The sequence below is a fragment of the Cucumis melo genome, chromosome 12 (genome assembly GCF_025177605.1).
Source record: "Cucumis melo cultivar AY chromosome 12, USDA_Cmelo_AY_1.0, whole genome shotgun sequence".
NCBI lineage: Eukaryota > Viridiplantae > Streptophyta > Magnoliopsida > Cucurbitales > Cucurbitaceae > Cucumis > Cucumis melo.
The window spans coordinates 1,519,423-1,533,486 of NC_066868.1; the positions used below are offsets into that span (position 1 = coordinate 1,519,423).

General features: G+C 37.3%; 1 protein-coding gene across 5 annotated transcripts in view; it reads right to left on the reverse strand.

Moving 5' to 3' along the window:
- Window positions 1–14,064, reverse strand: part of LOC103497098 (DExH-box ATP-dependent RNA helicase DExH11) — a 40,464-nt gene that overhangs the window by 7,379 nt on the left and 19,021 nt on the right. For all 5 annotated transcript variants that reach the window (XM_051080390.1, XM_017046626.2, XM_051080392.1 and 2 more), the window contains 8 exons: window positions 11,600–11,710; window positions 11,060–11,113; window positions 10,316–10,573; window positions 9,518–9,627; window positions 2,013–2,166; window positions 1,412–1,856; window positions 635–849; window positions 263–501 (listed from right to left, as the gene is read on the reverse strand). In XM_051080390.1, the coding sequence (XP_050936347.1) occupies window positions 263–501; window positions 635–849; window positions 1,412–1,856; window positions 2,013–2,166; window positions 9,518–9,627; window positions 10,316–10,573; window positions 11,060–11,113; window positions 11,600–11,710 (1,586 nt within the window). The remainder of the gene's footprint in view (window positions 1–262; window positions 502–634; window positions 850–1,411; window positions 1,857–2,012; window positions 2,167–9,517; window positions 9,628–10,315; window positions 10,574–11,059; window positions 11,114–11,599; window positions 11,711–14,064) is intronic.

The following is a 14,064-nucleotide window of genomic DNA, read 5'->3' on the forward strand; positions in this document are numbered from 1 at the left end:
CAAAGTACAGTAACAGATAAATGTTCAATACCACCATTCCGTCTTTTCTGTTCAACAATTTTCTAAACTTAATCACAGTAGACACATCTTGATTGTCTGAAAAAATTTGTTGTTTCCAGGGTGTCCACTATGAATCTCAAGTTAAACCAACTTGAGTTGTAGGATCCGTAGTCCAGAATTATAGTATCTTTCAAAAATAATACTATTTATCTTTATATTTTGGAGAAAAATATATAAATAAAAGGTGTGTGAAAACATGTACCTTTTTTTAGCCATAGACAGCTTTGGGGTAAGGGAAGGTTCAGAAGTATTTTTTTGCTGAAACACAAAAGCAGACATTAATGCCACTGCTTCTTCGGGTTCAAGGCTGTCCAATTGATTCTCAAATAAACACTCTGTACAGATCAACTCCTCCCCAGAGTTCATCTCACAGGCAACCCGACCTTTCATTTGAACAACCAGGTCAGAGTTTATACACCCAATTTCCTTTAAAACGTCAATCTGTCATGCAACACAAAATTTAGAATGCTGCTGCACAGCTATCTAACTCAAAATAATAGAAGTAGTAGCAGTAGTGGTAATAATAATAAGTTGACTTAAAAAAACTATGTATCCAGGAAAGAAACATGAGTACCCGGCCCTGAAAATCTGGCATTTGTTGAAGTGCTTCGTCTGACATTTGAAACTTTAGGTTATTGACTTCCTCTTTGTGTTTCTTTATCTCTGCTGCTAATTTCAGGTGCTCCCCCAATTTTATACACCCATGGCACTTGTTCGCTACCATCTTTAGTGATATGTCAGTCAAATTCTTGTATGCCTCCACAAGATTCACATCTTTTAACTTCAAGTCTAGAAAGAAATAACATTTTAAAGTAAGCTCAAGTAGATGAATACTTAAGACTGATGCATACGATAACTTTCTAAAATATGATAACAGCTACAAAATATAGAACCAATTGGCTTTTGGTAATCTTCAAGTATGCATAAATGGATTGATAACTCGAAAACTTTACAGTTTACACTAAAATCTCAAAATGTTCAGGGAGAAAATGCACATCTTCCACGCATACTACATGTTGGATCAAAAGGTACTCTTTGATTTAAAAAATGGTTTTCCTTTTGTTTGTTTTTTTCTTTTTAATCTTAGTTTAACATATAAGCTATAACTTTTTCGGGCTTTAAATTTGGGTCCAACACAAAAGATTGAACCATTTTCTCTTAAAAGAATTTCACACGTGTCTAGCATTAAAAATAAATAAATAAAAACAGGACAGAGAAATATGCACAGTTCATTAACAAAAGCGTGCATCCAAAAAGTTGCATTTCTGTTGAATAAGAATGAATGCACACTATGTAAGTGACTTACCGATGCATAACATTGTTTGTCATGTAAAGGTAATGAGGGTGCTACCTTTTAATGGATCTAAGGCCGGAGGGTACTTCCCATCAGATTTTATGTCCAAAAGCTGTTGAACCGTCTGGGAGTAAGCAACATTGCTTACTTCATCAAGAAGCCTGCCTGAATCTAATTTAATCTTTTTACTGCAAACACACAAAAAATCTTTGGCATCAACTCCTCTAACCTCATAACTTATGCCCGCTGCTGCACCAGCATGTGGTAATCTTATGTTCACAAGACCAGATCCTTTCCGTGTTGATGGAGAATAATAATCATTTTCAAGACCACGTTTTGATTTTGGTACCATAAAGTAACCTTGGGGCAAATCCTGTTTTTTCTTTTCCAAATCACCACTTGAGGAACTTTGGGCAGGTAGTGAATCAGGCATCAGCACCAGAGCAATGTATTGCCTGTTCATATTGGCTTTGACAATGACTCCAAGTAAGTGATCTTTGGCCTGGTAATAGTGAAATTTAGTTTAGTACCTACATGACGTACTGATTAGCCATAATAACATTTAAATATAAATAAATCAAGGTGAAAATGTAATATAAATGGAAGTTGACATCATATCAATTGGTACATTTATTTGAATATCATCAGAAGAACTCACCGACTGTGATTTTACAATGACCACTCTTCCAGGAACAAGAAATTGCTGAATTGCAGAGGATTGCATGACAGCTTCTGAGATCTGGTTGCTAGGCTTCTCAGCTTCAGCATATAAGTCGTAGTATTCTTCAATGGTTGCCTCACCTTTAATACATCTACAGCCAGAAAGAAAAAATTATGAGCCATTTATTATGCTTTCATTAGGATCTGTGAAAACCATCAATGATTTATTTGTGACCAATGACTTTGACATCCAAAAACAATAAACAAAAATACAAAAAACCAAAACACTAAACATATTAGAACGGTATATTACTAACGTGAAACACGATCCATCAATAGATATGAGAGGTAGCATATGTAAGGAACAAGGGCCATCCTCAACACTTCGTAATCTGCCACTATGATAATTCTAGGGTGATTTAATGGGATTAGGGTAAATTGGGCTACCTTCATCAAATCTTTAATGGATTTGGATTAGGATTAGTTTCCTTGGTTTATTAGGAATAGGATTAAGATTAGTTTCTTGAATTAATTACAATTATGCTATTTTGCTTTCTAGTTCTCTATAAATAGAGATTTTCTTCTTGTATGGAAAATTTTTAATTGATAATAAAGACCATGATATAATTCTTAGAAAGTTATCCTTCAATCAATCAATCTCTTGGGCAGTTAGGCTACATCAAGGTGAAAATTTAATATTTACCTAAGTACATGTTTATCTCTAACCTATCCAGCATACAAATCCCTAATAATGTTTATGGTACCCTTAAGGATACTAATTGGATGAAAGTCGTTTTGGAAAAAATAAATGCTTTGAAAAAGAACAATACGTGGGAAATAATAAACCTACTCCCACAAAAGAAACAGTATGATGCAAATAGATCTTCATAAAAAACAAAGTCCATGGAGAAATGGACAGCCTTAAAGCAGGACAGTTTGCAAAAGGATTCTCTCAATCATATGCCATTGATTACAAGAAACTTTTCCCCTGTGGCAAAATTAAATATTATTAGAGTTCTCTTCTCTTTCGTGGTAAATAATGTTGGGTACATCATCAATTAGACATAAAATAATTTACAATTCATTTCCCAAACTACAGCCTATTCCCACCCCCCATAAGTGAGAGGAGTCCATTCCCATTTTTTTTTTAAATGAAGACAAGCCTCTTTATTAATAATAAATGAGACTAATGCTCAAAGTACAAGAGTATTATACTAAGAGCAAAATAAGAAGAAAAAATCATCCAAACAAACTAAACAAAGATGGAGAATATAAAAGGGAAAATGACCAACAAACGATCACAAAGAAGAAACAACGAAAGAACCAAAGCAAACAGAAAGTTGAGACGTTAGTAAATAACTTAATACAAAGAAAATATAAACACTTTGATGAAAAACACCTAATTCAGACTGAAATTTTGAATTCCACATGCTTCAATTTGAAGGGAGAAGGGAAAACCAAGAAGAGACGATCAGTTACTTCAAAACTATCTAACCCAAATAATTTTTTCCAAGAGATCTTTGCCCTCCACTGATGATCATGATGATGAAGACAAAACATCCAAAAAGCTTAACTTTTAAACTAACAGCATCAATCACAAAATTTTGCACTTTCTTGAACATGAGAACTCGTTCTGAATTAAGTGTGCAAGAGACTTGAATCCCAATCACTTTATCTGCAACCTTAAAATCTTACAAAGTATCTGATTATTGGACCTAAAGTGACTGAAATCAGATCTCAAACAAAAACTAATTTGCATTTTTCTACTATCGACTTTAAATGGGCTGGAATTTCTGCCCTTTCTTAAAAGCTTTGTAGGGTTCCACTGTCCCATTCCTCTTCTTGTTTTAAAGAACTTTTTGATTACGCAGCAACCAAATTTTTGAATAGAAGCCTTGGTTACATTCAACCCTAACAAATATGATTCTGGAACAAAAAAGCGCCCAAGGAGGAGAAGGAGGGGAGTACTTCTCGAGTCATTTGAAACAGCCCAATAAAAATTGAACATCGTAAAAGAAGGCCAAGATTTTGCATCTCCTAAGGTGTGGTACATAATAAGATAATAAATGGCACGTGATCCTGAAGATGTCAAAACTTCATGCAAAAAGTATCAACCTACAATGAACTTTCACACATCTACCGAGAAAAATTTACCTTAGAGTACATCCTCGGGGGAAGAAAAGCCTATATCATAGGGTAGATGATTAAAGGCATTCCTTACTAAATGAAACAAAATGAAAAAATTGGGAGGAAACATTACGAATAGCTAGATATGATTGTTCAATTTCTAAGTGAATAGTGTTAGAAATAGTAGGTTTGGATCATATTAAAAGCCTAAGGGTAGTTGAGATCTACCTTGCCCTAATTTTTTTACTTTTTTATTTAGGCTCGTGTTGCCTATAAATATTTCTCCTCTGCACCTTTATTATCACCAGAGCAAGATATCGATGAAATCCTAGACGACTTGACACTTGATGGAACTTAAACGAGGGAGACAACCAGAGGGATCAGCGCTGCCATGGAGGATCTATTTTGCTGTAGCACTCCGACCAACTTCCTCCTCTAGCCGCAACAGGTCGGGCCACCACCACCCTTCAGCCAAGCTTTTTGGCCAGCCTCCCTCCTCAGTCGCACGACATGCATGCGTGCTACAACACCACCCAACAACAACCCAGCCACAATCGAATCTTGGGTTTCTTGCACGCAGCACCATCAATCCACACACGCCACTGCTGCTTCTACACATGCCACTGCTCAATCACTTCCAGCCGCGGACTAATGTCTAGCCACCACCCACTGTTTCCGCTGCTCACATCCATTCAACTTTTGAGGGTGGTGAGTCTTCGGCACAATCAAATCTTCACATACAGGCTTCCTCTTCAAGAATAGCCCAGCAACATATTTTGAGAATGTTCCTCTCTTTATCCTCGTCTTATATGTCGAATATAGTGGCACAGTCTGCAGGATATTTTTCAGAGGAAAAGCTTAATGGCCAAAACTATCTTTCGTGGTCCCAATCTATCAAAATGATTCTTGAAGGATGGCACAAGTTTGGCTTTTTGAAAGGTGAGATACCTCGTTCTCCACCGGGAGACCCTCAGGAATAGTATGGGAAAGAGGAGGATTCTATTATTCGATCCTCATTGATTAACAGTATGGAACTACAGATTGGCAAGCCCTTACTCTATGCTACAACTGCTAAGGATATTTGGGACACGGATCAGAAATTGTATTTCAAGCGTCAGAATGTCTCTCGTTTATACACTGCAAAAACATGTTCATGAATGCAAACAGGGGACAATGGATGTGACATCTTTTTTAACAAACTCTCCCTTATCTGGCAGAAAAATGGACCTATGCAGAGAAATTGTTTGGAATTGTCCCAGCGATGGCATACAGTACTCCAGGATCGAGGAGGTTAATAGAATTTATGTCTTTCTCGCTGGTCTCAACTCTAGATTGTCTGCAGACGAATACTGGGCCAGAGACCTATACCTTTCCTAATGGAGGTCTATTCTGAGGTTCGTCTTGAAGAGGATTGTACCAATGCTATGAGTAGTTAGACAACCCCTGCCACTGATTCTGCTGTCTTCAATGCGAGATCCCCTAGTCATGACAGTGAAAGGCACAGTGGGAAACCAATCCCTATCTATGAGCATTGTTAAAAACAGTGGTATACTAAGGAGCAATCTTGGAAGTTACATGGTCGTACCCTCGGAGGTAAGAGACGCTCTTCCAATAACAAACAGAACCTGGGATGGGCTTACGTGAGTGAGTCTGCTAGCCCTTCTTAACCACCTGAGGTTCCCAACCCAACTATACTAAGAGCAATTGCCCAAACAGGTATACCTTAGTCCTTCAATCTTATTAGTGTTGATGGAAAGAACCCTTGGATCCTGAACTTCGGAGCCACAAATCATTTGGTAGGTATTTCTTAGCATTTTATGTCCCACATTTTGTGTGTTGGGAATGAGAAAATAAGAATTGCAAATGCCTCCTAGCTCCAATTATCGGGAAGGGAAAAATTTCTCTTTTTGAAGGATTAACCTTACATAATGTGTTGCATGTGCTCCGAATTTCCTATAATCTTCTGTCTATAAGCAAGATTACTAGTGGAATGAACTGTAAAGCAACATTCTTACTTGAGTCTGTTTCTTTTCGAGACTTGAGCTCAGGAAGGATAATTGGTTGGCACTTCCTAGCACAATAGGGAATCTACCTGCTTGATGATGATGCCTCCTCTAGTAGCAATTCTAGGACTAGTCTTTTATTTTCATACTTTACTATTTTTGAAAAAAATTGTAAATTGTGGTATTTTCATCTAGGCCACCCCAACTTTCAATATATGAATCGCTTATTTCCTCATCTTTTCTCTAAAGTCGATGTTTCTTATTTAGCTTGTGATATGTGCACTGGGGCTAAACAACATCGAGTCTCCTTTCCCTCGTAACTATACAAGCCAACCCAACCTCTCACTCTCGTTCATAGTGATATTTGGGGACCATCCAAGGTCAATACCTACTATGGAAAACAGTAGTTTGTGACGTTTATTAATGACCATACCTATCTGAATTGGGTTTTCCTTATCTCCGACAAATCTGAAGTCACTTCTACATTCTAGGACTTCTATCACATTGTAAAAACGCAATTCAATACAAAGATTATAATCCTACGAAGTGGTAATGGTCATGAGTTTCAAAACCACGCCTTTAATGAGTTTTTGTCATTTAAGGGAATTGTTCACCAAAGTTCCAGTGCTTACACCCCCAACAAAATGGGGTAGCCAAGCAAAAAACCATCACCTTTTGGAAATTGCTCATTCCCTTATGTTGTCTACTTTCCTTCCTTCCTATCTATAGGGCAATGTTGTTCTCATTGTAGCTCATCTCATCAACGGAATGCCTTCTTATGTCCTACACCTTCAAACACCCTTAGACTGTCTCAAGGAATCCTACCCCTCCACCCGTTTCATCTCTGATGTTCCCCTTCGGATGTTTGGGTGCACAGCCTATGTTCATAGCCATGGCCCTAAACAAACTAAATTCTCTCCACAGGCATAAGCTAACGTGTTTGTTAGGTATCCTCTTCATCAACGGGGCTACAAAAGTTTCCACTCATCTTCACGTAAGTACTTTGTTACCATGGATGTTACCTTTCTTAAGGATAATCCTTTCTTTCCCGTTAGCCTACTTCAGGGAAGAGTATGAGTAAAGAGTCTAACTATGTGGTTCCTTTAGAGTCCACCTGTCCTACTGTGGTCACCTTATCTGACCCAAATCTCCACAGTACAGTCCTACCAACAAATCAACTTCCCTAGAAAACCTATTATAGGAGGAATCCCATAAAGGAAGTTGGGTCTCCTACGGTTCAGCCGACTCTGGTCCAGGATTCTGGACTTTTACGAGATCAGTATGATAGGTCCAAGACAACTGTCTCTGAAAATATGGTTGAAAAGGATAGTGTTGATGAAGTCATCACAGACAGAGAGGACAGGATTGATGAAGATGAGGTCATTGCAAAATTTACTAAAAACGAAACCAAACAAGACCATCCAGGAAACATCACTAAGTATGATTCATTCCTTAATCTTCCTATTGCACTGAGGAAAGGTACCAGGTCTTGTACAAAGCACTCCATCTCTAGTTATGGTTCGTATGAGAACCTTTTATCCTAATTCAGAGCCTTCACTACCAGCCTTGACTCTACTATAATACCCAAAAATATCACATTGCCTTTGAGTGCCATGAGTGGAAGACTGCTGTCATGGAAGAAACAAGAGCCCTGGAAAAGAACAAGACTTGGGATCTCTGTACACTCCCTAAGGGACACAAAATTGTGGGATGTAAATGGGTGTTTGCACTCCAGTACAAAGCAAATGGTACCCTTAAAAGACATAAGGCCAGGTTTATTGCAAAAGAGTTCATTCAGACTTACGAGGTTGACTATTCTAATACTTTTTCCCCCGTTGTCAAGTTAACCACTATTAGAGTATTGTTGTCAATTGTTGTAAATAAAGACCGACCCAATATCAACTTGATGTTAAGAATGCGTTCTTGAATGGAGATTTAGAAGAGGAAGTGTATGAATCCTCCTCCAGGATTTGAAGCTCAGTTTGATAATCAGGTTTGTAAGCTTCAAAAGTCTTTGTACGGGTTGAAACAGTAACCGAGAGCTTGGTTTGACAGGTTTACCACTTTTGTCAAGTCTCAGGGATACAATCAAGGACACTCCAATCACACTTTACTCACAAAAGACTCCAAGACCGGGGAAATTGCAGTATTTGATTGTCTATGTTGATGACATTATGCTATCTGAGGGTGACACTGTTGAGATCATCCCACTCAAAAGGAAAATAGGGGATGAGTTTAATATTAAATACTTGGAAAATCTGAAATACTTCCTTGGGATAGAGGTTGCTAGGTCCAGAGAAGGCACACCGTGTCCTAGAGAAAGTACATCCTTGATTTATTAGCTGAGATAGATATGATGGGATGTCGTTCTACTAATACGCCCATTGACTTCAATGCCAAACTCGGAATTCAGGTGACAGGATTCATGTTGATAAAGAGAAATATCAATGCCTTGTGGGAAAGTTTATTTACTTGTCTCACACTAGGCCTGACATCTCCTATGCTGTAAGTACTGTCAGTCAGTTCATGCAGGCTCCTTATGAAAACCACATGGAGGCAATTAACAGAATTCTGAGGAATTTAAAAACAACTCCGGTAAAGAGGTGAGGTTCAGGAAGACTGACAGAAGATGTAATGAGGCCTATACTTACTCTGACTGGGCAGGGTCTATTGTTGATAGAAAATCCACCCGGGATATTGCACCTTTATGTGGGGCAATTTTGTTACTTGGAGAAATAAGAAGCAAGGAGTTGTAGCTCGAAGCAGCTGAAGTCGAATACAGGGCTATGTGTTTGGGAATCTATAAAGAAATCTAGTTCCAGAATGTGTTGTCTAATCTTTGTCAAGATTATGAGGTGCCTATAAGACTATTTTGCGATAACAAGGCAACCATTAGCATTACCAATAAGTCGGTCCAACATGACAGAACCATTAGCATTGCCATTATCAAAGAGAGATTGGACAGTGATAGCATCTGCATCCCTTACATACCCTCGATCCAACAGATTGTTGATATACTCACAAAGGGGCTTCTTAGACAAAACTTTGATTAATGTGTTAGCAAGTAAGGTCTTTCCAACATTTACGTCCCAACTTGAGGGAGTGTTAGAAATAGTGGGTCATGCTGAAAGCCTTAAGGGTAATTAAGATTTACTTTGCCCTAATTTTTTATTTTTTTAATTAGGCTCGTGTTGCCTATAAATATTTCTCCTTTGTACCTTTGTTATTATCAAAAAATAATAAGAAACATCTATACTGTGGTTTTTCTCCCTTTACTAGGGTTTCCATATAGACCTTTTGTTCTTTCTTCGTCTCTATTTTTCGATAAATAGATATCACTATAGTAAACATACTCATATTATAGTAAACATACTCTATTGTTCTTGTAGGTTGAGCTAGCTTTCGCATTAAAAGTTGCTGCTTTTCAGGGAGTTTCTTCTGTGCATGGAATTCTGCAAAACTTCTTTTCAACATGTCTTCCACCTGTAGGGATGATTACCACGACATGTTAAATTGACTGTGTTAATAGAAAACTTTAGCACTGCACAGGCACACTAAAGTATTAACATGAAAAAGGAAGACAAATTTTACAACATTCGGAAAATGAATTACCGCTCACAGCCAAAATGTTCAACTATGCGATTACAATTTCTCATTGTTGATAAGAAAATATTTTAATAAATATTTTAGATTTTGGAGTGCGAAGAATAAAGGTTATCATTAACGAGTCAATTAGTGTGAAATCAATGGAATTTTTTATATTAACTAAAAGAACATGTGTTGAATGTTACAACATTGCTAATTTCAAATCATCCCAATGGTGCTCCACTAGTTATATTTGTGTCTTATTTCGCTTAGTGATATTCGTATATCATTTTTTATAAAAAAAAAAAAAAAAAGGTGTTGTTTTAAGGGCAAAGCACACTAAAAGACATCAGTGCTTTGAGGTTTAAGTGCAGTGAACAAATAAATGAGGAGCTTTTTGTGGGTGTATGTGAAATGCATGGTAAAGAAAATATTATATATAAACTATAGTGCTCGTGTGTGTGTGTGTGTGTATATATATACGTGCACACACACCTTACGTGTGCCACCTTTCTTCCTAACAGATTCATTCCTTTGGCTTATCCTAATCTATGAGAGAGACTTTTTCCCTAGCACGCTAGCATACCTTTAGCTCCTCCACCCGAAGAAGGTGTAGGATCATAATATAGGTTAAACGGAATTGAGATTCAAGCTTGGTAGCAGTTCCAACTATCACATGCTTCAAATCCTTCTCTTCTGGAATCTCCTCACGACACATTACAATGACAGTACCAATTTTATCCAGTCCCCTTCTACCAGCACGACCTGCCATTTGGGTATATTCCCCTGGTAATAATTGCCTGAACTCCTTCCCGTCAAACTTCCTTAAGGTGTCAAAAACAACCTGTAAGTAACCACTAGAGATCAGATATAAGATATAAGATATAAGATAAAAGTTATATACAGCAAAAAAAAATATCAGTTCAAATTAACTAAGCAGGGCATACTGTCAATAAATGTCCTGGCTAATAAAAAAGGCGTGGACATTAGAAAAGCAACCAACATTTCTATCTTGATTCTTGACCATGTTTCCACATTTATAAATAGGAATATGAATATTGGCCATACAACCACCCGAAAATAAAGAACGAGATTGTGCAACAAGTGAAAGAAACACTTTGTCTCAATATTCCACTCAATTTCATGCTAGTTATGCTGATGGTATACAAAGGCGCCAAGTCATCAACAAGACAGATAATCAAGGCAATACATGAAACAAACTTGAATCTGAAGATACATATCTATATGTATTATGTCCACGAGAAACCTACTATACGTAATAATGTTTTTTAATTACAAATTACAATCCATGGTGATCAATTACACCCACCGTTCTTGCTGGCGCATTAACTCCCATTGCAAACGTCTCTGTTGAAAACAAGACCTGCAATGAAATATAGATAGGCATAGACCTACTCTTATCAGTTTATCACTTAAACTCCAACGTATATAATGAATTTAGTTAGTAAAAGAGCCTATGTAAACTCTCAATATGCCAATTGTAACTCTCAAATCAACGTACGTGAAAGATAATAAATTAAAAGAGTTCCACTTTTGGTCCACGGAATTTGAATTTGGCAGCATTTTGATCCTGAAGTTTCAAATTCGACATGTTAACCTCTAAGGTTTGGCTTTGGTACCATTTTGGTCACTGCCATCAAATTTTCTAGTAACAAGTGACCAGAAAGCTTATTAATGGAAAACTAACATCATAACCAAAATTCTACCAAACTTAAACTTCGTGGATAAAATGTTGAGTTTGAAACCAGGACTAAAATGCTACCAAACTCAAATTTCATGGACCAAAAGTGTATTCTTTTTCATTAATAAAAAACATGGCAATTGAGGCATTGTTAGAAGATAACTTTACCTTTATCACACCACGACAAAATAGCATTTCAACAACTTCTTTAACAATTGGAAGGAGACCTGCATGATGCACTCCAATGCCTCTACGAAGAAGTCCTTGAACTCGAACAATCTGTATGAAGTATATGGTATCTTTTTAAAACATATCGCATAAACTTCATTGAATAATTCTTTAACGGTTAAATAATAAAACATGCCGCTAAACTATGGGTTTGTTTCAATTATACACTTGAACTTTCAAAAGTTTCAATTTAATATTGAAGTTTGAGTTTTTTTTTTTCAAAACCCTGAAGGCTTTTGTTAGTAAATTGAGTATATATGGGTATGATTAGTATGATATTAGTCAGAGGTATTGCCGGTAATTAACTAAGGGTGCCTTAGCTATACATAAGGGGAGCTGTGGACCTTAGTGGGGTGGATCATTTCAGTTAGAGTTTCGTTTTTAGGACATTGGGAAAGAGATAGCCTCTCAAAAGGCTACTAGTATATTATTGTAAGTTCTCCTAATATTGCAATATATTGCTATCTTTTTGTTCCTTGTGCTTTGGTGACTTTCCTTGTTATCAAAGCATGTTTGTTCATGTTTGTTTAGGGGAGCATCTATTTTTTGCTCCGAATTTGAATCCAAAAGTGTTTTAGAGGGTAAGCCTATTACCAGTGGTAGGGACACACATGAGGTCAATCCTTAAGAGGGTAAAAATCTTCAAGAAGCTTGCGAGCAAAAATGCATTTCGAACAATTTGATTTTCTGGTGTCTATTTATTCATCTTTGTAAAGACATGTTGATTGTTCTAATTATTCAATACAATATACAATAGAACAGTTAGAGGAATGGAAAAACCTAGAATCAATGCAAAAAGATTTGAAGAATTCAATTAATGTTGCATAGATAGAGAAAGATAAGAGAAATGACCGGAAACTATCCAGGCAAAGAAAGAAAACCATGTTATTTTAGAACAACCTGGTCAAGTTCAAAGAGTGGCTGGAGGGCATCAATCTTACTTGAGAAGACCTCCAAAAACGTGATGGAAAATCAATCGACACGGCAACAGGAAAGGAAAGGAAGGGTCAACGAAGCCAAGGTCGAATAAGCAAAAGAGAGAGGAACAAAGATGGAGAGAACAAGATAACAAACCAAGGAGAGAATGAGAAGTCGGTTGAAAAAAATTGTGAATCAGAGTGTTTATCATAAGGAAGCGAACGAGAAAGCACAAAGGAGATGTAGAAGGGATCAAAAAGAGTTGTGGCTGGAATTGGAAGAATGATTGGGGAGGCAAATATGTGATCGATTGAAGTTTGACGACAACATGTGAAACGGATAAGATTGCATCTGGCGTGTCAAAGGTAGGCTTTCCGAAGGAGGGCTGTCAACCATTGTGGAGGAAACAGAGATTTAGTAGCCACAAGGTCCAGAAGAAAAGAATGGAAAAGGCAAACAGAGTCCATTGTCAGCAATGTCGGCATGTGTTGCTAGAGAAGCAGCTTTGGTGAAGGCACCGAATCGAGATGTAGAGAGCTATTAGAGGAATCAAAGGTCCACGATCATGAAGAAAAAGAAAATAAAAGAAGACCGAGGTTAGCACCAGAAGAAGCAAAAGTGCAAAAAGAGGTGAAGTCGAAAGGAAGGTACCCATCCAACTTTCATGAAAAGGGAATTGTGGGTGAAATCTACTAGTCATGTGCGTTGTAGGAGAGAAGATAAGTTTGGAAGGAAATCTTGTTACTATGGGCATAGGCTTAATAAATTTCTTTGGAATGGGCTAAAATTAGACGTTGATTGAGCTTACATGGAATGGGTTGGCCTGAATTATTGGCTAAGAGACCCACTTCACAAGTAACTTTTAATCTTCCGCCAAAATACTTCTTTAAGTTTTGGGTTAGGTTGTTCCCTCTAGTTGCATTCAAATAGATGACCCAACATGACACCAATTGGCCAATGTTGAGAGAAAAAGATCAACCCCGGCTACCCACCTCCTCTGCCACCCACTGTCGCTGCTGCTATTCTTAGCCGACCATCGCCCACCACTGCACCTTGCCATCCCCTACTCAAACCACCACCACTCATGGCCACCGCCAGACATAGTCATCATAGCGGCGGCAAAAAAAATGCTCTTTTTTTTTTTTTTTTTGAGGTTTGGATATTAATTATAATGGTAATACAATCCACACCTTGAAGACAAGGTGTGTTTTCAAGGGTCAAGTTAGTGTGAAAGTACTAGTTTTTTTTCTTAGTATGCGTGCTGGTTAGAGTCAGAGATACATAATATTAATATAAGTAGAGGATATTATGAGTAATTAACTAGTGGTATCTTGGCTATAATTATAAATAAAGGGAGTTATGGACCTTAGAAAGGGTGGATCAGTTCCTATTGTAGGACTTGGCATTGGGGGAGCCTCTCTAAAGACTAATGATATATTGTAACTTCTCTTGAAATACAATAAATTACTATCTTATTATGGATAAAA